Source organism: Barbus barbus (assembly GCF_936440315.1).
Source record: "Barbus barbus genome assembly, chromosome: 28".
Taxonomy (NCBI): domain Eukaryota; kingdom Metazoa; phylum Chordata; class Actinopteri; order Cypriniformes; family Cyprinidae; genus Barbus; species Barbus barbus.
Genome location: NC_136756.1, coordinates 3,358,468 through 3,384,142, shown reverse-complemented (window position 1 = coordinate 3,384,142; position 25,675 = coordinate 3,358,468). Strand labels below are relative to the sequence as shown.

Below are 25,675 nucleotides of genomic sequence, written 5' to 3'. Positions count from 1 at the left end.
ATATCTAGAGCAACACTGTGAAAGTGAACAGCACATAACACGCACATGCTGGTATAACCATAGATATCTGTCGGTACAAAATGCATCACATGACTAAACATGCGTCATCGTTTTCAAAAACCTGTGTTTTCATATTCCATGCTTCCACGTTTTCAAATTCATCCACTTGAGAGAGAGTCTTCAAAATGCTCAGTTTTCACAGAACAAAAACACAGTCTTAGTTAGAGATGGGCGATACGGCTTAAAAATATATCACGGTATTTCTGGTATTTATTGCGATAACGATATCAATGACGATAATTCAGGGAATCCTGTTTCTTTAGAGAAAAGTATTATCTTTCCTATTTTTACCCATAATAGGGTTAATTGACTTGTGAGCATTACTGACTACACACGTAATGCAATGACTGTTTAATTTAAACTGGAAGCCGGGGGCGCTCTTGCGCAGAAACTACACATGCATCGCAGAAGTAATAGCACTGACTAAGCTCCTGGAAATCCCTTATATGGACAACAAAGGTATCCAGTTATAGCTGAATAAGCGCACAACGGAGATAGAGAAATTTTAACTGATGAAACTTGAAAACAATAAACATATGATTGCACAAAATATACGTATATATACGTCCACCTTCCGTGATGTCGCTCCGCACGGTTGTGCACAGAAATGTCAACAACTAGAGTGGCTCATAAAAAGCTTTGAATTTAATCTTCTTGAGTGATCTGTGTTGGAACTCAAGTGCTCCTCATCTAAATGAGACTCTTCGTCAGGGGTGTCCAGTCCTGCTCCTTGAGCGCCACTGTACTAAAACTTCAGTGTCTTCAGGATTACCAACTAGAAACTTCCAGGAGAGTCTGTTGAGGCGGGTTGGAAACTGGCCCTCCAGGAACAGGACTGCACACCCCTGCTTTACAGCGGTGCTTCTCAAACCCGTCCTGGGGACTCCCAACCACTGCACATTTTATATGTTTCCCTCGTCAGACACACGCAATTCAAGTCTTTCAATCTCTAATGAGCTGGTGAGTTGAATCAAGGAATGTAAAATGAGGAAGACATCCAAAATATGCAGTGGTTTGTCTTCTCCAGGACAGGTTTGAGAAGCACTGCTCTACAAAATCTGCAAGGAAGAAACTTTCCAGTGATTTCTCTTTTAGCAGTTTGTGCTCTCTCTCTCTGTCTGTCTAGATCTGGCATAAGAACAAGAAGCTGAAGTGTCTTAATCTGACGACTCTCAACAAACATGGCAAAGTGTATGAAGATGGTAAGAGGAAAACATCCACACCCTGTAACCAAAAATGGCATATCAGGGCTCTAGACTGACTGAATGGTCTCACTGTACAGCATGAGTGCAGCAAATAGTGGCACAGTCTCAATAGTGCAGCACACCAGTGATGCAAAAATGAAACTTGGTGAAGCACAGAAGGCTTTCCTCTCAACTGTATCACAAAAGGGGTCATTACTCAAAGCTTTTACAGCACTGTCTGCATTGTGACCATGTGGCGGTCAAAAGAATCAATAGCACCTACTCTGCCACATGGCTTTGTCCCACTACAGCCGCTTATTTCACATCTAGTTCTGCAGCTGAGCAGTTGTGTGGTTCTCAACTGAATATAGCTTTGGATGGCATAGATCACATGCTTTAGGCAAAACACGTATTATGCTCAGTGCCAGTGTTTTTGTTGTTTGTTTTTTCTGTTGCAAGCTTCAGTGTCGAATGTAACATCACTACAGCTCAGGCCATTTTGAACATTCAAATTTGACAGGTTTTCTCTTGCACTACTCTAATTTGTGACCATGGAGCACAAAACCAGTCATGGGGTCAATTTTTTGAAATTGAGATTTATGCATCATCTGAAAGCTGAATAAATAATATTTCCATTGATGTATGGTTTGTTAGGATAGGACAATATTTGGCTGAGATACAACTATTTGAAAATCTGGAATCTGAGGGAGCAAAAAAATCTAAATATTGAGAAAATCTCCTTTAAAGTTGTTCAAATGAAGTTCTTAGCAATGCATATTACTAATCAAAAATTAGTTTTGATATATTTACAGTAGAAAATTTACAAAATATCTTCATGGAACATGATCTTTACTTAATATCCTAATGATTTTTGGCATAAAAGAAAAATCTGTAATTTTGACCCATACGATGTATTGTTGGCTATTGCTACAAATACACCCCAGCGACCTAAGACTGGTTTTGTGCTCCAGGGCCACATTTATTCATGTGGAGCCCTGAATGTGTTCATTCACCCATCAGATCACCTGACATGCATTAACACATGATTACAATTACTGATAATTACATATGGAGTGCGATACAGTATGAGGAAAGTCAAACATTGACAAGCCAATTGCCTTTAGCTTCTTTGCTTTTGTAAGTTGATGGCAGGGAACATAAAGGCCATTTTACACTGTATTTGTCAATGGCAGCTATAGAGCCATTCTCTTAAATTATGAAATTTATGAAAATGAAAATTATGAAATTTTGCATATTGGGTGATCATGACCAAGTTTGTAGTCTGCATTTATTTTTTATTTTTTGTTCTTTCTTGTCTCTTTATCATGGATTGCGTTTCAAAGAAATTGCTGATTATTTTATCTGACAAAAGTTTTACAAAAAATTGGCACAATACATTGCTGAACTGAGCCACATAAAAATGACTGAAGATATATTTTTTTTATGAAATGTAGAGCCTAAACAGGAAGTGAGGCTGCATCTGGACCATGCTTTGGTCTGTTTATTAAATGAAATTTGCATTCAATATTTGGCACCATAATCATGCTGAGTTTGCTTACATTGCCACCTACAGGCCAAGAAACTTCAAAACTTTCTTTTGCATATCTTGTGTCCTAAAGTCATGCTCTTGTGTGTTAATGTGACTGTATTCAGCATCAGAAGCAGACACGGTCTGATAATCTTGATAATCGAGGCTTGTGTGTTCTCTGTTCTCAGATCAGTTTGGCTGTATGGTCTGGTCTCATTCAGAGACTCACCTCTTATATGTTGCTGAGAAGAAACGACCCAAAACAGAGTCGTACTTCCAGGTCCGGCAAATGATTACAGAAAACGCACATGCTTTCTAATGATTTATTCTATGACAATGTTCTTCATCTGACCTCCTGTTCACTTAAACTACAGGGGCTTGAGACGGGTTTGCTCGCTGATGAAGAGGAGACCATCAAGACAGACAAGGAGGAAACAGTCCTGGTACAAGTTTGCCATCAAATGTGCCATCTTCTTTTACTGTAGTTTGGTTAATAATTTCAGTTTGATTTGTGTTGGGAATGACTGTGTGTGCAGGGTCAGCAGTTTGAGTATTATGAAGACTGGGGTGAAGCACTTGTGAATAAAAGCAGCCCAGTGCTCTGTGTGCTGGACATCGAAGGCAGTAACATCACTGTTCTGGAAGGAATACCTACCAACATCTCCCCAGGACAGGTACACTCTCTGTGCTTGTGTTTTAGACATGGGTTCAGAGTAAGGTGGCACAGATTTGCTGAAAATGATATTGTGGTTATTTTGATATTTTATATACAGTGGGGATCGAAAGTTTGGGAACCCCTTGCAGAATCTGAAAATGTGGATAATTTTACCAAAATAAGAGAGATCATACAAAATGCATGTTATTTTTTATTTAGTACTGTCCTGAGTAAGATATTTTCCATAAAAGATGTTTACATATAGTCCACAAGACAAAAAACATAGCTGAAATTATTAAAATAACCACATTCAAAAGTTTGGGAACCCTTGGTTCTTAATACTGTGTGTGGTTACCTGGATGATCTACGACTGTTTTTTTGTTTTGTGATGGTTGTTCATGAGTCCCTTGTTTGTTCTGAACAGTTCAACTAAGCACTGTTCTTCAGAAAAATCCTCCAGGTCCTGCAGAATCTTCAGTTTTCCAGCATCTTTTGCATATTTGAACCCTTTCCAGCAGTAACTGTATGATTTTGAGATCCACCTTTTCATGCTGAGGATGATTGAGGGACTCAAACACAACAATTAAAAAAGGTTCAAACATTCACTGATGCTCCTGAAGGAAACACGATGCATTAAGAGCCGGGGGTGAAAACTTTTTGAATTTGAAGATCAAGGTAAATTGTACTTCATTTGTCTTCCAGGAAACATGCAAGTATCTTCTGTCGCGTCAGAAGGGCAGTACTAAATGGAAAAATATGATATTTCAACAAAATAAGAAAAATTTGGACGACATCATCCTGTTCAAAAGTTTTCACCCCCAGCTCTTAATGCATCGTGTTTCCTTCAGGAGCATCAGTGAATGTTTGAACCTTTTTTAATTGTTGTGTTTGAGTCCCTCAATCATCCTCAGCATGAAAAGGTGGATCTCAAAATCATACAGTTACTGCTGGAAAGGGTTAAAATATGCAAAAGATGCTGGAAAACTGAAGATTCTGCAGGACCTGGAGGATTTTTCTGAAGAACAGAGCTCAGTTGAACTGTTCAGAACAAACAAGGGACTCATGAACAACCATCACAAAACAAAAAAACAGTCGTAGATCATCCAGGTAACCACACACAGTATTAAGAACCAAGGGTTCCCAAACTTTTGAATGTGGTTATTTGAATAATTTCAGCTATTTTTTTGTCTTGTGGACTATATGTAAACATCTTTTATGGAAAATATCTTACTCAGGACAGTACTAAATAAAAAATAACATGCATTTTGTATGATCTCTCTTATTTTGGTAAAATTATCCACATTTTCACAGATTCTGCAAGGGGTTCCCGAACTTTCGCATGCCACTGTACCCTGTAATAAGCTTTAACATCTCAACATCTTGATATTAAGGCTGAAAGGACAAAAAAAATAATCATAGTTATTAAACTGAAACAACATCACTCATGTTCAGCAGGATGTGTATAAACTACAAACTGTGTTGTTTTGTCTCCACATTAAAGGATTAGTTCACTGTCAAATTAAAATGTCCTTGTAATTTACTCACCCCCATGTCATCCAAGATGTTTATGTATTTCTTTCTTCAGTCGAAAAGAAATTAAGGTTTTTGATGAAAACATTCCAGGATTTTTATTCATATAGTTAGTTTCAATGGACTCCAAACTGTTGAAGGTCAAAATGACCGTTTCAGTGCAGCTTCAAAGGGCTATAAACGATACCAGACGATGAATAAGGGTCTTATCTAGCGAATGATTGGTCATTTAAAAAAATAAATAAATAAAAATGTCTATGCTTTATAAACACAAATGCTCACCTGTTCTGTGATACGCGGTTAACAATACTTTTAACAATACAGATTGTGTCAAAGCACTTAACAGTATCAGATTGGAGGATAGAGTGTCAGTAATGTATAATAATAAGATTAAACACTCAATTTTCAGTTAAAGGCATTTCATTATTAAATTGAATAATGAGATGTCATTGTCTAGATCAGTTTAGTTTAAATAGTATGTGTGAAATCAAATTGACGATAATCGCTAGAATTAATTAGAACTAAAATTTTGAATTACAATTTAAGTACACTGACTTTTGGAAACGACTAATTGTTATGATTAGAAAGTTTGCGATGACTCTAAGTACTCTTTTATAGAATTTGCAAGGAAAGTCAAGGAGAATGAGGAAATGAGCTGCAGGTTTGACAATAAAAAGAGAAATTCACAATTTATACACAGTTTTTATATTGGGTAAAGGATGTTTTTTCCATTATGTGACACCAGCTGTCAAACATAGAGATGGAAGTGTGATGATCTGGGACTCTTTTACTAAATTCAGAGTTGAAACAAAAGACTACTACAGGGTTTTGCAAGAGAATGACCCACAACAAACGTTTTGCACGATTTTCATCTACTACTACTTTTTTTGTATGCAGATACAATTTGCAAATATTTGTCAAGCTGTCAAAACCCATTTAAATTAAAACAGACTCTTTATTGTAAGTTCAGAGTTATTGAAAAAATTTGCACCGCTTTAGTTCCAGAACTAAAAGTACAGTACTAAAGTACTGGGACGATTTTGCGTGAACTATTTCCCAGTACCATTTAAAGGGTTGCATTTGCACCAACAGTGGGTACTAGGAAGTGACGTCATTTGTGCGCGGTGTTCAAAAACATCAACAATGAAGAACAACGTTAACGGGAGGATGGAGGCTGCTGTGATCGGAGCTGTGTTTTTGTTGTGTCTCGCGGGTTTCACAGTAATGGACATGGTATGTCGTCGTATACGTCAAGCGATTGAAAGAACGGAAAGGAGGACTAGAATCTCCAGTAACAACTTGCAGTGTTACATTTTATTGAGGCTGATGGAAGCACAAAACGCCGTAGATGAAGTCTTCAGATAAAAGCCGTTTATAAATGCTCTCAGTATGATACAATGTTTACAGTGTTTTAAATCATGGCGGCTGAGGGCGTTTTCGTACATGTTTAGCCGATCAGCGTACACTTACGTCACGGATAGTTACCTAGAACTGTTTTAGACCCTACTCTGAAGTAGGAGTTAATTTAGTTCCTCCAAACAGAGTTCCTGGAACTAAAACCGTTCCTAGTTCCCGCGGTGCGAACACACCAAAAGGTGGGTAGTTCCACAATTAGTTTGGGTACTATGAAAAGGTTCCTGCGGTGCGAAAGGCCCTAATATCAATGCAGATGAATAATACGCTCATATCTTGTCCACAGGCATTCTGGTCTCCCAATGACACAGGGCTTGTTTTTGTGGGTTGGTGGCATGAGCCATTCAGACTGGGGGTCAAATACTGTGCCAACAGAAGGTGGGTGATGGGAAATATGTATCTGATGAAGATAATTTTTTTGTTGTTGTTTAAATGCACAGTTTTGAGAGTGGAATGATTCCCTGCATGCTAACAGCAATGTAATTTCTGCAGGTCGTGTCTGTTTTATGTGGATCTGGCCAGTGGTAAATGTGGTAAGCTGTGCATTTTTTGTGCATTTTTCTAACTCAAATGCTGCTGTGTAATTCTCACATGAGAACAGTGCCTTTGTAGCACATATCAAGCACTTTCATTGCAATCACAACATTTTGTCAGTAGCTGACACTATGGGGAATCTGCCAAGGAATGACCATCTCTGAAGTGATATTGACTTAATCTTAGAACCAGATTCAGTGTTGCCTGGTCAATCTCAAACAGTTCAGTTCAGAAGGACAAACAGAATTATTTTCCCCCTTTTGTTCACAACAGATGCTTTTTGCATTTGCCACTTGTTTTGAGAAGAGAGCTCCTAACTCCCAGCCTTTCCGCTGAACTGGAGTAGTTTATGTTGAGTTGGCATTGATGGTCGCTCTGCTAGTCACAAGCAGTTAAAATGTCAACAAAATTATATTATTTGTCTGTGATGGAATATCCAGCATCCAATAATCGTTCCTCATAGTCACACAGCTGGTTAGGATTTATAATTACGATTAAAATTAGCAAATAATTTGCGCAACCCGCTGAGCATACGAGGCGCTTCATATCAACGCCTCAGCGGTCTAACAGCCCTAGTCAATGGCTATGTTTCCATCCAAAGAGGCAAATTTAATTTATCCGTGAATATTGCATTAACATTTGCAAATAAAGCACTGTTTCCATCCAACGAGTCAGAGAACAAATTCATCACTTCCTGATAAACTGTCTCTAAATCAGTAAGAAAAGTAGGAGAAGAATATAATAATTTTCATATATGATAAATTACTTCAGCAGACGAATCTCAGTAAATGTGGTTAATGCTTTCGTAGGTGAATGCCAGCTGTTTGGGAACTCAGTCATGCAAGACATACTTTGATGACAGACTTTACTCAGGCATTTCAAAACAACGTTTCAGATGCCGTGCAATAAGGTAGGTCAGCTGGTTAGTTCCAGTTTTCCTGTCCCACTATTCAAAGTCAGATGAATTTTTTTTATGTGCATGGTGGAATTTATTCAATAAAAAAGTGTTTCCATTGTAATTTATGCACATTTTTCTTATCGGATAAAATGTTTAGCCCACTCGATTGTGTGCATATGTTTTTTTATGAGCATTTTTGGAATGTATTCACATCTTGACGTTTCCATCCAGTATTTTTTTTTTTATGTGCTATTCCAAAATGCACATAAAAATAGGCAGATGAAAACATAACTAATGTCAAAATAATTGAGATGGCCAATCAAATCAAAGTAGGTGGGGTTTACTGCTCACAGAAGCAGAGCGAAGCATCAGTTTAATGTTGAAAGAGCGAGGTAAGATGGAAGTTACAAATCCTAATATTAGTCAACTGTTTTACAATAGAAATGTTAAATGACCGACAGTTATATCCAGTGATGCAAACTACTCAACCTTTTTTTTCTCAAATATTGCCATTTTAAGGTAGGTTAGGTGATTTCGGAAAGGCAAGCAATAGCAAGCTAGCTTTGAAAGCAAGATCCCACACTCCCTGAATAATCACTTTGCAAAGCCATGCCTCCTCCAAAACACATGAGCACACTCCATCAGAGCAGAGACTAACCTGCGGCATGATGAGAGACTGCGTTGGTGGAGGATTGAATGCAGCGCTGTCAGATTACCTCACGTCTCATTCTGAGAAAACATTACAGTACAAAGCACATAATATTACAGTAATAGTGCCTTTCATTCTCGATGGAACCTGCTAGGGCTGTGCAATTAATCGAAATTCAGTTTCGATTTTGGCCTCCAACGGTTATTAAAATATAACGCCCCATTCACATGGGGAGTCAGCGTCAACGCCTCTCGTTTACTTTGAATGGAGTGACGTCAAGTGTTGCCGAACTGAATTGTGGGTCTGTCACACTGGCGTTGCACGTGGCAGAAGTTGGAAACTTTTCAAGCGCCAACGCAGGCGTCAGCCAATCAGATCGTCTTATGCAAATACCCTAGCGCAGACGCCAGACAATTCCGTTCATGCAACACCAGAGAGGTATGTGATTGGCTGTTGTCACTATGACGGTTGCGTCAGCACCAAGCTTCAGACATGTCCTCCGTCAAGTGTTGACGCCGACGTCCCATGTGAGTGTACCGTAATAATCGAGAGGGGGGGGTTATTGGCACAGTGGCTAATCAGAAAAAAAAAAGAAGAAAAATGCACTTCATGCCCAAAAGGTTGCCGACCCCTGCTCTATGGACTTCAGAGATTGTCACTCCAGGGTGAAGTTTCCATAGCGTCAGCTTCTGATCCAGCATCTTGTTAAGCTAAGAATTTTCTAATGTATTAGCAGTTAAGATTTTATCAGAGCTTCTTAAAATCAGATGCTTTCTGTTTTCCAAAGCAATGTTTTTTTTATTTATTTTTTTTTTTTTTTATGAACTTTTATCTATGCTCTCACCTCAGAACAGTTATCATCTAACACCAGCGCTGTCTGCTCTCCTCGGCTGAGTCCTGACCACTGCCGTATTGTTTACCTGGAGTGTGGCATCTTCGGTCCACACCAGCAGTGCAGCCGTCTATGCATGGTGTGTATTTTGTCTGTGGCCAATTCTTAAAGAGTCACAGAAAGTTTAGAATTAATTTACTTAATATTTCAATAACAAGATTTCTCGTTCAAAATATATTTAGTGCAAAGACCCTTCGGCCCAATTATTTAAAAAGACTTTAGCATGATTTTGGTCATGTTTCCCAATCTCAGAGACAGACAGGTGGTATTTATAGTCTAAGTGATTTGACATTTATGAAAGTGATCAAATGTAAGTAACTTAATCAAGTGACTGTATTGTTGTGGTTTGGTTGCAGTATGACTGGTACACCAAGCAGACCAGTGTTGTGGTTGATGTGGTGCAGAGAGCCAGAGAGGGTATGTGCATGCATTCATGGTTTTTATTTATTTGTTGGTAAAGAATTGATAAAAGCTGTTAGATCTCTGGCCTGGCTCTATCTCTGTGTTTGTCAACTCTGTGTGTATGTGTCAGATGGTTTTACTGGGATCTACAGCTCAATGCTTTGTCCCCACTGCTGGTCAGCTGACAGTCAGCGTGTGCTTATTTCCTGTGCTCAGAGATGCCACAAGGTACTGTAACATCTCTTTCATACTATAGCTGCATTCATAATCACGGTTTCACTCCACATACATTGAAATCCCCAAATTATAAAGTCGTCTTATTGAAACACGTGGTGCAATACCTATATAAGTGATGCCTTTTACTGAAGTGACCTTTTTACCATGTTAACGACGCATTAAGAGCTGAGGGGTGAAAACAGAGTAAATTTAACTTATTTTGTCTTCTGGGGAATGTAACTATTTTCTGTAGCTTCTGAAGGGCAGTACTAAATATATATATATATATATATATATATATATATATATATATATATATATATATATATATATATATATATATATATATATATATATATATATATATATATATATATATATATATATATATATATATATATATATTATTTATTTTTTTATTTTTTTTTTTATTTTTTTTAGATATATAGGCAAAAAAAAAAATACACATCATTTCTTAAAGCATGTTTTTCCTTCTGGAGCATCAGTGAGTGTTTGAATCTTCTGTAATAGTTACATATGAGTCCCTCAGTTGTCCTCCGTGTGGAAAGATGCATCTCAAAATCATACAGTCATTGTTGGAAAGGGTTCAAATACACAAAAATGCCGGAAAACCAAATAATTTGTTGGACCTGAAGGATTTTTCTGAAGAACAGCAGGCAGTTTAACTGTTCAGGACAAACAAGGGACTCATGAACAAATATCACTAAAAAAAAAAACAACAGCTTTGGATCGTTCAGGTAACAACACAGTATTAAGAATCAAGGGGATGTAAACTTTTGAATGGGATCATTTTTATAAAATATATATATATGCATATGTGTGTGTATGTATGTGTATCTTTTATGTGAAATATCTAAATAAACAATAACATGTAATTTGTATGATCCCTCTTTTTTTGGTAAAATAATTAACATTTTGCAGATTCTGCAAGGTGTATGTAAGCTTTAGACTTCAACTGTATATCCTGCCCAAAAAGACACAAACATTTCCGTTCACATCTGCAGTAATAATTAATTCACAGACATGAATCCTAAAAACTAATCATGTCCGAACAAATTAGGGTTTTTATATTGGTCTTTGTAAAACAGCTTGAATTAATATTGTAAAAAGCACTAGACCATATTCAGGCATTGAAATGAGGAAACATTTAGGTGAGAATTGATTTTTCTTTACATTAAAAATAAGTCCAAAATACAACACCCCCTCTCAATAAAAAACATCCCCTCTGCAGGAGTCATCTACAGGGGAATTCCCCTTCTGTTTCATATCATTGTATCTATTTTGGGATGTGAGTGTATGTTTCTTTATCTTTGTTGGTAAATCAGTTTCTGTCGTTCCTATATTCCAGGATTTGTTGGTTGTTGATATTTCATCTGGTGAAGTCACGTCTCTCACTTCCCGTATGTAGAGCGCACTCTCTTCATCTTCTCTTGTAACACACTACTGTGCTTGTACTGTATGCCTGTAATCTGACAGTGCTCTGTGCTGCTCTAGAGTCAGAGGAGGGAAGCTGGAGTTTGCTGAATATTCACAGAGATCTGATGGTGGTCAGCTGCTCTTCACCCAACTGCCCTCCAGACCTGGTATTCCCACATGAGTTTCCACGCCACAGCAAATTTGCTATTGAACACACTTATTTTACCTATTCAAGTATTTTCAACTATTTAAAGTTAAATATTAATTAGAAAAAGTATATAAATATAATGAATGCATTTAATAGCATTTTTTTCAATTGAGTAAACATTGCTTCAAAAGGACATTTTGATCATTGTTTTTTTCCCAAAGCCAACACAAACCCTACACAATGCTGAAACAAATACTAACCCTTAACCCAGGGGTGTCCAGTTCTGCTCCTGAAGGCCCACGTCCTGCAGCGTTAGTTCCAGTCCTCATTAAAGGGATAGTTCACCCAGAAATGAAAATTTGATGTTTATCTGCTTACCCCAAGGGCATCCAAGATGTAGGTGACTTTGTTTATTCAGTATAACACAAATGAAGATTTTGAACTCAAACCGTTGCAGTCTGTCAGTCCTATAATGGCAGTCAATGGGACTCACGGCCTTGAGAGACAAAAAAAGAACATACACAGACAAAACCAAATTAAACCCTGCGGCTCGTGATGATACATTGAGGTCTAAAGACACGAAACGATTGGTCTGTGCAAGAAACTGAACAGTATTTATATAGTTTTTTTTATCTCCGTTGCACTGTCCAAGTGTCCTGAGCGCGTTCACAATATCCGGTGCGTGCCGCGTCTTTTTGCTTTGTGGCAGATCTCAGACTTATAAGTGCATTACCGCCACCTATCTCTCAAATGGACCATTGATACTCCTAATTGAGATTGTAGATAGTGTGTCAATGGTCCATTTGTGGAGATAGGTGGTGGTAATGCTCTTATAAGTGATGCTCTTGGGGTAAGCAGATAAACATCAAATTTTCATTTTTGGGTGAACCATCCCTTTAAATGCACCTGATCCAGAAAATCAAGGTCTTCAAGGTTTGCTAGGCTGTATCACAGTATGAGTTCTTATGCGATCTTGAATCCTTGTGTTTTCCTACTACATCAATATCGTCAAAGTTCAACTCCGTTACTCAAGAACGCATGTACAAAGGACATATTAAAGTACCTGGATGTGTTCGTGATATCAAGGGATGCATCGAATGCAGAATCAAACCATTAGAAATCCCAGAAGACACTGCTTCCCACTGCAAGCCCTCAAATATGTGACCGCTCATGAAAGTGATCATTTGTTGTTTTGTTTGGTATAATTTTAATAAAGTGAAAAAGACCAGGAGAAATCCTGCAGTCAGTGGTGTAGGCAGAATTAAATTTTTGGTCGGGCTGGAGCAAAAGTGAGCGGACACTCGTAAATAATGGACTCAGTATATAGGTCTTTTCAGTCTTCTTTTCTTTGATCCTATTGAAAAATAAACCATAGAACACAGTAGAAACCATGCATAGTAAACCTACCACATCACCATCACGAAAGTGCCCACTGTCAACATAACCTAAAATCATTCACAATAGCCCCAATCCCTAAATACTGTTACATATTACAATAGGCCACTCGAACTATACAGTTAGAAGCTGTTCAGAAAGAATCTCTCACGCCAGGTCACTAATCCACGTCTGCTCAACTAAAACCAATACAAAACACAGACGTCAACTTGTATCAGTTTGTCATCATACAACATCGACAAATAAGAGAACTGTGGCTATAGCCTCTCCACATATAAAACCTGAGTAGAAGTTAGAACGAAAATTAAATACTACCTTATTCTGAAACAGAAGTCATTTAAAATTGTATTTGTATATTTTAGATTTCATTTTATCATTCTACAGTAAATGTACAAAGATAGCCTACTGCATTCCCTCATCATATTTCCTCAAATATAAATTAAAGTGTATAAAATTATTTTATTCAGAAATGTCAAATTTGTGATTTTATTATTATTATTATTATTATTTTTTTTTTTTTTTGTTAAAGGCAGGGTAAGCTATTTCTGGAAGTCAATGTTGTTATTTGAAATCACCAAAACAAACACGCCCCTATATCCCAAAAGGGTCTCGCCCCACTTTGATAGATCCGCCCCACATATACGTAGCCTACACAATCCAGGCAAAGATTAGTTCTGTGAAACATAAGCCGCTTTTCCACCGAAATGACCTGGAACAATATGTCCCAGGAACTTTTTTCCAGGATCTTTTTTTCCCCCAGACCTGTTGCTGTCTGCGTTTCCATCGCGGTCTAAAGTACCGAGAAGATTAGGCAAATAGTCTGGTGACGTAACGTTAGGTCTGCGCGTGTTTCTCAATGCTAAGTATCTCAATACTCAATACTAACAAATGGGATTATTAATATTTATTAGTAGTAGTAGTATTGAGTCTTAAAACTGCTAAATAGTAATATATTCTGACACAGTTTCTTGACGTTAAAGTTCTTAATGTTAAACTAAACGTTTATTTTGACGGGTTGCCGTGAGGAACTTGCAGCTGCTGTGTAAGTGATATGACTGTATTTTTGTCAAATTAAACGGTAAAATGCAAATGAAATGACTCAGAGCAGCTGGAGATGATATTCGTGTGTTAATATCATCATATAGTGAGACGGCAGAAGATGAAAACTCTGCGGGTGTCGTCTACACTTTAGTATATGTGTAATAAACCAACATTGCGTCGCGCCATCCGCCATTTATTCATTGCGGAAATCATGGCGCCTTATGCGTGATATCAAATGCTTCCACAGATTTATAGTATTACTATAGCATTTCACCTGAGCATTGCATATCCCGCATATTGCTTTGTTCTTGGTTCTCATCAACAGTATCTCCACCATGATAAGCACTGAATGAATGACAGGCTTTCTGTTGTAACATCGTGCAAGGTAAATAAGAGGGTGACATCTATTGGAGAAGACTAATGAGAAGAATCGCATTAATCAGATCTTGTGCTGAAATAAATACCGGAAAATATCGACTTGCGGCTTTTGAGAATCAATATCGTATCGACGTCATTAAAAAAACCCATTAATCTGAAAAACTATTTTTTTTGCCCAGCCCTAATACTAAGTACGCAAATTTCAGACTTTCATCCTCGGTAGTTCGGACTTCACGAGTTAGACTTCACGAGTTAGACTCTCGCGGACGGAACGACGCAAGTCTGGTTATTCTGCAAAGAGCAGCGTACTTGATAACATCAGTCAGCTCGCCTCGGCTACTGCAATCTTCCTCACTGTATTTACAGGCGAAATATATCAAACACCACTGCCTCTTTTCGTTTTCATTTAAACATATTAATAGCCGCAGAAATGTGGTTCAGGGAACGTACATACATTACAATTAAACAAAATATTATATCAAACATTGCCCGTTTTCATTTTCATTTTAACATTAATAGAACAATAGAATAAAGCCCAAAGATTAGCTGTTATATTTACCCCAAATTAATTATATCTTACGTTTAACCACTACAGAGCCAGCGGAAAATGTCAGAAGGACTAGCCAAGGTTATGCTCCTCTCTTCGGGATACATGAGCACTGAGCGCCCGGTGATCGCATGGAGCTCACGTCTCCAGAATCGCAGAAGCAATGTTTTTATAAATAAACTGCAGATTTGAGTTTTAAACAACTACATTCTCGGCTGATATACACGTGTCCAGTGTAGGCAGGCTTTAGCTGTTGTGGCACAGCACGTCCGGTGTAGACACGGTATTACTCACCTATCGAGAAGAAACAAAGCAACCTCGGCGTCCGATCGCAGGCCTTCCGCTCCTTGCATTCTCTCCAGCGCTGGAAAGCTGATCCGATATTTACACGGGTCCTACTTCTTGCCTTATCGTTCCGCAGACGTTTTCTCTTTAGTTTTTTTATCCGCCATCTGTCTATCGCTCGGCTCGGCTGTTCACTGAGCGCTCTCTCCTCCATATCATGAGTAGACACTCCCCTTACTGCTGATTAGCTACAAGTTTGTTTTGGTACTCGGCCCCAACTCAGTTTTCTAAAACGTTTTTGAAAAATTACATACCCCACCTTTAATTCGTTATTTAAATTACATGGATGCAAACTCCTCACCTTTCAGTGACAACTCACTTTTTTGAGATCAAAATAGGTCACCAATGAGATTAGCATTTCATCTTTTATAACATGGGAATTTGACCATATATATTCTAATATCTTAATTTTTGTAAAATGTTGCAACAAGATGTTATTTTACTATTTATGAATTTTTTTGTGTGTGAAAAATAGTGGTTTATAACAGACATATAAGGTAATACAAATAAAAAAAACAACAAAAAACCATTAAAGTATCTACAAAATAGCATGAAAAATCATAAAGCAAATATCTCCAAACGAAATGTTCTCACCTTTTTTCTCCCTTACCTGTTTGCATCTCTGAAATTAATAGGCCTACATCCTGCGCTTGTAAACCAAAAAGTCTCACCGTCACTTGCGGGCTGATAGATGGGTTCTCTCCCACGTCACTGCAAGTTGTTACATTTTTGCAATTTTATTGGTAACAGTACTTTTTTTTTTTTTGGTAAATGGATCTGAAAGATTTTTATTTCCTCATGTAGTTAGCAACATTGTTATTCCCAGTATGTATTGGTCGTCAGTTATTATAATAATATTTGTAGGTATATGTAATCAGATGATGTGTTCTGCAGCGGGTGGGGTTCCTGCCAGCGAAGGGTTCTGAAAGCAAGATGTCATGGGTCACGCTGGAGGAGACTCAACCTCAGGAGGATATCAGCTGGCAGACCTTAGACTTCAGCCCGCCTTCTGATGAGGACAACAGCCAATACCGTAAGATCTGAGTGACCGTGCATAAATCTGCTGATATTTAGTCCAATTTGATTGTGTGTTATTGCATTTCGGATACAGTGGTGCAAGTTACTTTTGTTGTCAAACTAAATAAAGTTGATCGGTTGTCCCAACAAACCTAGACTAAATATAAGCACTCTTGGGATGCTGTACATGTTGTCAAATTCACAGTTGTATATGTTTGTTCTCATTTTGCACTTTACAGTGTCTCTGTATGTTATAAGTGTCAAAAGTGAGGACATCTCTCATTTTCCATGAAAAAAAATCACTCTCTGTTCTTCATTAGCTGGTTTGGACTTTAATGCGATTCTACTGAAACCGAAGGAAATGACAGCAGGAAGCAAACTACCTCTCATTGTCATGCCACACGGTCTGTTCTTTAGTATCTTTAATAACAATGTACAAACAATATAATAAATACATACAGCATCATCTTGTTTTGCTGATCTCTGTTTTGACTGTGTGTCTGTCAGGTGGTCCTCATTCAGTGCTGGTGTCAGAGTGGATCTTGTCCACAGCAGTTCTGTGTAAGATGGGCTTCAGCGTCCTGCTTGGTGAGGAACAGTTACAGTGTTTACCCCACACACCTCAAGTCTGTCCATCAGACACATGATTTGGCTTTTATATAGTCTCTCTGTTATAAAACATTTCACTTGAAATGAATAATAACATATTTAATCTTTAGACGTTTCCAGGTATGTGACCAGTTTTCTTTTCAATGCATTATAAGAAGTGTTTTCTGTTGTTGGGAAACTCCTGGAGATTCTGTTCTGAGAAGATCTGTTAGATCTGAAAATTAGTATTTGGTGTGTTGTGTTTTTTGACATTTGGAAAAGGCTCAGAATCTGGGTGCGTAGTGGGACAGTAGACGACATTCACAACAGAGATGACTGAACATTAACATCTCATTGGAGACAACGGGAGTTGGGGGCATTTGACTCAGTTTAAAAATATGACCTTATGACAACAAAAATGTCAATAAAGCTTGACACATGCTCCCTCTATAATCCGCTCTGCACTGAAACAATTCTCTTGCTCACTCCTCGTGTGATTTTGAAAATGATGTATATGATTTACTGTATGTACTGTTTGTGTGCAACTGGATTTTTTTTGTGTGTGGTAATTCCTATTCACAATTAGAATGATTATTAATTAAATTATTGTTCTTCGTGTGAACAATTCTTAAGCATTGATTTGCAGTATTTCAGGTCTTTAAAAAAAATTCAAGTGATTATTCTCTGAAAATCATATCCACTCTAGCTCAGCTTTGCAAGTTCATGAGAGTAGCAGCTGTGTCTCGTTTGTGTGTAATTTATATATAGGGGCACACATGGTGGCATAAACAGTATGGAGCTCTTTTATGATCAGGGGTGCGCATATGTGTGACCAAAACAAAATGTACTGGGTAGAAGACTTCCGACCGCTCATTTTTACCGACATGGTTAACGGCTGTGCAATTAATCAAATTCGATTATCATGCGCATCTCGTCAGTAAAGCCCGTTCAGTGATTGGCAGTAAATCGCCATCACCTGCTTTCAAATCGAGCGGGATTTACGACACAGAGCCGTAGTTCACTGACAAGCTAGGCAATCTCGTGTTCATAATTGAAGGCGATTCGTCTGCGATTATGAACGTGATATTGCCTATCTTGTCGGTGTACTACAGTATCCCCCCCATACTGTAAGTCATGTTTTCCATGTCTTTCCTGTTGTAGTGAACTACAGAGGCTCACTTGGCTTTGGCCAGGATAACATCATCTCCTTACTAGGAAATGTTGGTACCCAGGATGTAAAAGACGTGCAGGTATACATTAATGCTTTGTGACCTCCTACTCCAATCATCAGTGTAATCAAATGTTTCACAGACTTTTAAATATTTACAAATACATGTTAGCATACTACTTGAGATGTTTAAAAGTACATTGAATTTGTATGTTGGATTTTCCATATTTACAAAGTTCTGAAAGTTGGAGGCTCTTCTGGAATTTGCAGCATATGTTTTGTGATTTATATTTTCAATACAGCATACATATTTATACATATTCTCTTTGTTTACCTCTAAACAGTTGGCAGTAGACAGTGTTTTAAAGCAAGGTGACTTTGACGAGCAGAAGATCGCTGTGTCTGGAGGCTCTCATGGTGGATTCCTGGCTTGTCATCTGATTGGACAATATCCTGAGTTTTACAAGGCGTGTGTGGTACGAAATCCCGTCACAAACCTGGCCACCATGATCGGCTGCACAGACATTCCAGACTGGTAATTTGACATTAACCTTCACATCCAGTGGATATCATGCTGAATTACTTGATTTCAAATAGTTTCTGAATGGTGAAATTCCACATCAGTTTTTTTTTGTTTGCAATTCTGTGAAAAATTAATGTAAGATTTTTTTTGGTAACACTTTATTTTGATGGTCCAATGTAGACATTCTACTAACAGTAAGTTTGCAACTACATGTCAACTAGCAGTCATTAGACTATTAGTAGACTGTCTGCTTAATAACTTCTAACACTTTTTTTGATGGGTCCACAACATACTATGAGAAACTTTGCAAGTATATGACAACTTATTCTACTAACCCTAAACCTACCCTAACAGTCTACTCTGAGAGTTAGTAGACATGTAGTTGCAAATGAATGAGAATTAGTTGGCACGTATTTGCAGAGTTACTTACAGTTTGTAGAATGTCTAAAGTGGACTATCAAAATAAAGTGTAACCAATTTTTTTAAATGTATTTTTATTTAACTATAAATTAAAGAGATAACAGCGAATAGTATTTTTTTAAATACAAAATACTTTTTTTGAGGGATGTGCTTGATATAATATGCAAAAAATCTACAAAGAATTGATTAATATACTGTATAACTTCTTTGGTCACACTTCATATTAGGTGGCCTTAACTACTATGTGCTTACATCAAAAAAATAAGAACGATGTACTTGTTGTATTGCAAAACACTTTTACTGCTATTGAGGTGGGATACGGGTAAGGGTATAGGGACAGGTTTGGTGGTATGGGTTGGTTTAAGGGTGGGTAAAGGTGTAAGGGATGGGTCAACAGAGTAAATATAAATGTAATTACAGAAATTAATTACAGATGTAGTTACATGTAGGTATTTAAAAAAATATAAGTACAATGTAAAAACATGTATGTACTGTAATAATCTTTTGCTCAAAATGGAATTGTATATAAATAATTACAATTAATTATAATTATTTATATCGGCTGACAGTAATAACTGTAGTAGAATTAAATTGCCATCAACTGATCTGTCCGTCCAGCGACCATTCAGTGCAAGTTCGTATCAACTCTAAGAAAGGATATTTCCTTGGCCACAGGAAATACTTTCCTATTAATACATTAGAGCATGTAGCGAGGGTCAAAATCGTAAAGAGACATTTAATATGCAAGGCAGAACCAGAAACTCATGTAATTTGTGCCCACAACTTTTATTAACTAAACACTAACGCAGACTAGTCTAACAAACATACGTACAATCACTCATACATGGGGAAAGGGCAAATGAGAGTTGATGGATGAAACCATCGGGAAAACCAGAGAATGAAGCTATGGAAAGAGTCAGTTAACCACCTGATTAAAACCATCAGTGCCGTTTATAACGGGGTCTATAGCTTGTACTAATAACCTCTGTTTTGTTTAGTTAAATGTACAATACTTGCAATGCGTTCGGTCATAACGTGTCCGGAATGCAGTCTCAGATGAAAGTCTTAATGGTTTCAAGGTTTCGGACTCCCGATCACGTTCTTCCGGGTTGAAGAGTGATGAATTCCAAAGATGTTCTGAGGTAGAAATGTTCTTCCAGGTAGAGAGTGTAAAAAGAGCCTAGAAAGAGACCTGCTGAGGTCCGAGGAGCTTTGGTTGAATGGAAAGTCAAGGCCGCAAGGCCTGGTGCAAAAACTTAAGGGTCAAGAAGAGTTCTAGCTCACATCCTCATCTTCTCAGAATCTAACAGAACCGCAGACTGCTGGGGCGTCACTGAAGTGAGATCTTTATCTGCTGTAGAGGTCACACCTCTGGGGAGTCAAAGAGCCTATGGTGACTTTTGGAGGGAAAATTTACGACTCTTTGTCTCCATGCATGGTAATTTGCATATGAACTGGATTGGAAGTTGATATACAAACTATTAAAGATTCTTAGAACACTTATATGTTGCATAGGTATCAACATGTAATATACAGTCTCAATTAGATCATCCGAAGACGAATTGATAGAGACCAAACATGGTATAAGTGAGGTGATGTTAACCCTCTGAGCCCGACAAACGTGAATATGCGTTTTGTGGCAGATTTTCCTGATAAGGCAGAAATGAGCTTGAATTACCATTTTTGATCGTTCAGATAAGAGCAATACACCATTCGAATCTGTAAGGGGTCTACTTTTATTTGTATACACTCATAATAGCAACAACACGCTGTGATTTTGTAGAATAAAGAAAATAAACAGGGTGCGTTCTCTGTCATCTGTCTCTGTCAACTCTCTTCACAGACACGGAAATAAAACAACCAGAATCTCAGCGAAAACATGCCTCAAAGACAAGATAAATATATGAATAGAAAGCTCAAAATGTCTAAATGAACCAATTCAAGTGGAAAACAAATGATCTGTTTTTATGTAATCCGTATGAAAGTAAGGAGTGGTCCGGTTCCTCCTGTATCGCCTCATTACAGCTAATGTGATCCCGCCTCTCATTCAGCGCGCTGTTCATATGGAAATGAACTGAGGTGAGCCAGGTAATCATGTACACGGCCCTGAGAAATGGCAGAAAACGTCAAGCTTCATCATAGAATTCCTTACTTCTTCTGCGCGTCTGCATGATGGCACACTACACGGGTGAAGAAGCACTTTGGATGGTTCTGGACAGTGACATTCTCCTCAGAGGAAGAGTGCGACTCCGATGACGAACATCTGTATTTTGAAGAACGTCTGGACCCAGCGGAGGATATAATTCCTGACGAGTAAGCCTTTTATTATTACCTTAGTGATGTAAAATGTTGCTCAGCTATAACCTATTTTATATCTAAATTTGGAAATTTCCAAACAGGCTATTGTCAGACTAAAATCAGCTATTCAGAGTAAAATTGGTTGAAATATTAATTATTATCTCCTTACAGGCCACTTATAGTAGCCTACTTTTTGATCAGTTCATCAGTAATATTCAGGAAATAATAATAGATATTGAATGGATGTTTGAACTTATTTGCATGTTTGTTTGTTTTTAGTTTTTTTATGTTCTACAAAGTGCGTATATAACTAGGCCTATATATAAAGATATATAATGATGATATATAGCCTATGTAATGATAAAAAAAAAAAAAAAAAAAAATATATATATATATAATGCCATAGGTATATATGCTATGATACATGTCTTACAAAACTTTTTTTGTTTTTTTACACATTATGCAGTTTAGACTATATTTTTCCAAATGGCTCACCAACTAGCTTTTGTTCGCGAATATCTGATGTGGTAATTGTTTTGAACGCGTTATACCCGGCTATTGGCTTTCTCGATCGTCCTAGGTGTAAATGTATCAGAAAGCTGTAAATGTCACCGATAAGTGGACCATCGACAGACATATACGCACGTCCATTCTTATCAATGATGCAATTTATTATCAGCTATGCATCTTCTGGTAATTGTTAACATGTTTCAATGTTCGTTTAGGACTGTGGCTGCATCACCGGCATCTTGCACAAGAAAGGCACGTAAGTGTCGTTCAGTTTTGAGTTCGCTGGAAAATCACAATGAGTAACTGCACATTCAGTATTTTACAGATGTTAGTTAAATTTAGCAATTTTTGGAAATGCCAGGTATGTGATGTTCATTTATATATTTCAACCTTTTATTTAAATATATATATATTATAGTCACCATGTTTGCTCTTTCTTTGTCAGATCATTGCGGTGTTTTCTCATGCAGTTTCTGCTGTCTCCCGCTTTCCTGTGTTAAAGTTTCCTGCCCCTGTTTTGGATATTGCACCCACAATGTCTTGACTCTTCTGTTATTGATTTGTTTGTTTGTTCCTAATAAACTGTTTTACTGCACTCACAAGTGAATCTCAAGTTATTTTATGTGATATCTATCTATCTATCTATCTATCTATCTATCTATCTATACAAACAAAAAATATATACATTTCTTTTTTCCTCACATTCTTTCTTGTAGCAATTCCCTCTGTCACACACCTGACTGAATGGCTCATTATGCCGCTCGTTATGCAGGCCTTTGTCTTCTCAGGTGTGAATCACTGCATTGATAATGATAGTTCACGACCTCTCGCATATACCCTTTCTACTCGAAAAGTGATTTAGAAATTTTAAATCAATATATTGTTTTCTCTGAATAAGATGATTTTCAGATCATTTTGAAGAAAATATTCTAGCCTACAAGATCTGGTTCTCAAAAGTCTTGTGAACAAATATTCTGTATGTGTTTTATGGCCTTATTTCAGTGACTTCAAAAATTGTAATTTTTCACTAACCACGCATAAACGTTGCTTTCTCAAAAACACAATCATGTACATAAATGCTGCTAACATAATATTGTAGCCCAGTTTGTGCTGTTTACAGTGTTATTAGACTTTAGCCATTTATATTTTTATAAGCAACTGAAAAAAGCACAAATGTCAGGGCATATCGAAAGTTCTCCAGGTCCCCAAAACACCCTCAGGGCCCAGGGGGTTAACTAGTGATCTATCATAAGCATTGATAAAACAGGATACAATACACAAAAACATATACAAGAACAGTAATGACCTGAAGATATGTGTGTTCATTCAAAGAAAGGGTTTTCTATGAATTAGAGAAGAGTCCATTTTCCTAAGGGGAAATGAAGTGAGTTGCTCTACCCGGATACCTTTGAGCAATAAAACTGGTGTTATCAGATTGGTTGCCATGGATCCGGGGGCCTGGAGTCATTCACAAACATATCGGCACCCAGTATGTGTATTGGTCTGTGACTATTTGTGAATTTAATGACTAATTGATTTGTTAAATCAAAGGCAAAATCGTGTGTCTGATTGGTCCAAATGCTACAGTACACAATAAGTGCATTGTATCAAATTATTAATTTAAATGTAAGTACATAGTAGTTAAGGCCACCTAATATAAAGTGGGACCACTTCTTTCTTTTGAATTGTGGGTAAAATATGATTCATGTATTGTGATATTTACCTGTAGACATTTGTGATAGCTAATGGCTTTAAGTGTGTTTGTGTTCAGGTGTATGGTGGAAGCTGGATATGAATATAACACAGATATTCATCTTGAACCTGCTATTCTGGAACAGATGTTAAACAAGTCACCCTTAAAACACATCAGCAAGGTTTGCAGATGCTGTTCCGGTGCATTATTTATTCTTTTATGTTTAATGTCTTAACTGCTCAGCTTGTAACACACATGGTTGTGTTTGTTCCTCAGGTAAGAACGCCAGTACTTCTGTTGTTGGGGGAAGATGACAAGCGTGTTCCCAGCAAGCAGGGTATTGAATACTACAGAGCCCTGAAGGCACTGCAGGTACCAGTGAGGTAAGTGCAATGACACTGACACTTTATAAATGGACTTTCTCCTATGAAACATTCCTCTGCTCTGGAAAACTGGTTCACTAGTGTATCCATGTGTCCGCAGATTGTTGTGGTACCCAGGCAATAATCACTCTTTGTCCAAAGTTGATGCAGAATCGGATGGGTTCATGAACGCTGCTCTCTGGATTATCCAACATCTTTCCCTGTGATATCACCTCCTCTCCGTAAATCATAACCAGATTTTATTACACTTTATTAAAGTGATTTTAGCATTTTAGATAACTTTAATAGTTATCAGCTTTGTGATTGTCATATTGAGGCATTAGCTTCAGACCACGAAGGGACACTCAAAATCTGTCTCTGTGATATACTGATGCAAAAAGCACTTGGAGAGGTTCTCAAGCATATTGTGTGAAATCTAAAGAAGTTAATGTGATATTTAATGAAATGGAATTACACTAAATGGCATCTGAAAAGACTTCTTGCTGTTCCTACTCTACTAATGGTTTTACTTTTCAGTTATTGGCAAATTGTATTTTGTGCCAAACTGTTTACTGTACTACACTTTCAGTGTAGCTACTTTGATTTTCTGATGGTCTTCTGCTTTTGTAATATGGTTACTTTCTGGGATATGTACTGGTAAATGACTTCCTGCATTCTTTTCAATAAAAATTTTACTTTCTGTAAGGCTGAAGAGAGTAACTTTCTCTCTTTAAAGCTGATTTCAAACTTATGAACAGAGACCAGCAGCAGACCTGCCAATCTGTACGCATTTTGCGTAGCGGACACACATTTTGACCTCAAAGTACGCAGGTACGATTTGTCACTTTAAACTATGCAAAAACCTGCTGACACCTTTGTGCAGCACAAACCAATCAAGCAACAGCAAAGAAAGAGCACTTCGACCAATCAGAGCGCGGGGTTCAGTCCCCATCTAGCAAGTGGGATGATTGACAAATGCGTAGATCTATCATTAAAAAGAGACTGCAAATAGACAGCAAAGCAAAATCCCGCTCGGTCTCGTACCTTTTATACTCCCGCCGTCTGATTTCTTAAAGAGGACAGTACACACGGTACTTACAACTAAGGTAAACGGGTTGGGGTGGATGTGGAAAGTTAAAATATTGAGTTGAGTTAACTTAATCCTCTGGAGTCGATGTGATCGCATTGATATTGTAGACGAACTGTGAACAGAATAAAAGCACACATTCATATTCAGTCAGATCTGCTGCGGTTTATTTGTGTTCATATAGCTGCACTCACTGAACAGCGTCCTAATATTAGGGCTTTTAGTCTAAAAAAGTGCAGGTACTTGGATAAATACTGATATATTTGCACTAGAGCTTCGCCCGTGTCTAATAAACCTTTAATAAAGTCTTACCGGAAACATTCACATCTGCGTTCAGCTGCTGACACAGAGTTACCGTGTTTGAGTAACCGCTTCACAAACAGTCTTTTCAACTACACAGTATTATTTCTGTATTACAGTCCTTCATAAGTTAAAGGATTAGTTCACTTTTAAAAAAACTTTTGCTGATAATTTACTCACCCCCATGTCATCCAAGATGTCCATGTCTTTCTTTCTTCAGTCGAAAAGAAATTAAGGTTTTTGATGAAAACATTTCTCGATAATTTCATTTCACAAATGCTCGCCTTGTTCTGTGATGCGCGTTCGTGACGTCACGTAATACGCAATTACGTTGAAAAGGTCACGGTTGACGTAAAATCCAAAATTTTCTTTTAGGCTTTTTAATATTAAAACACGCAGGATACGCACACGGAATGGGCATTTTAAACGATAAACTGACACAAAGACATTTGAATAT

At 37.6% G+C, this 25,675-nt stretch overlaps 1 protein-coding gene across 2 annotated transcripts in view; it reads left to right on the top strand.

Moving 5' to 3' along the window:
• LOC306848226 (acylamino-acid-releasing enzyme-like) overlaps positions 1–24,540 on the top strand; it is a 28,410-nt gene extending 3,870 nt beyond the window's left edge. For both annotated transcript variants that reach the window (XM_079382640.1, XM_079382641.1), the window contains 19 exons: positions 1,187–1,262; positions 2,961–3,052; positions 3,147–3,215; positions 3,309–3,446; positions 6,657–6,748; positions 6,863–6,903; positions 9,301–9,422; positions 9,700–9,760; positions 9,876–9,973; positions 11,331–11,382; positions 11,477–11,565; positions 16,147–16,285; positions 16,590–16,673; positions 16,777–16,857; positions 18,019–18,107; positions 18,370–18,560; positions 23,548–23,650; positions 23,746–23,852; positions 23,953–24,540. In XM_079382640.1, the coding sequence (XP_079238766.1) occupies positions 1,187–1,262; positions 2,961–3,052; positions 3,147–3,215; positions 3,309–3,446; positions 6,657–6,748; positions 6,863–6,903; positions 9,301–9,422; positions 9,700–9,760; positions 9,876–9,973; positions 11,331–11,382; positions 11,477–11,565; positions 16,147–16,285; positions 16,590–16,673; positions 16,777–16,857; positions 18,019–18,107; positions 18,370–18,560; positions 23,548–23,650; positions 23,746–23,852; positions 23,953–24,058 (1,830 nt within the window). In that variant the 3' untranslated portion in view covers positions 24,059–24,540. The remainder of the gene's footprint in view (positions 1–1,186; positions 1,263–2,960; positions 3,053–3,146; positions 3,216–3,308; positions 3,447–6,656; positions 6,749–6,862; positions 6,904–9,300; positions 9,423–9,699; positions 9,761–9,875; positions 9,974–11,330; positions 11,383–11,476; positions 11,566–16,146; positions 16,286–16,589; positions 16,674–16,776; positions 16,858–18,018; positions 18,108–18,369; positions 18,561–23,547; positions 23,651–23,745; positions 23,853–23,952) is intronic.
• The last annotated feature ends 1,135 nt before the right edge of the window (positions 24,541–25,675 follow it).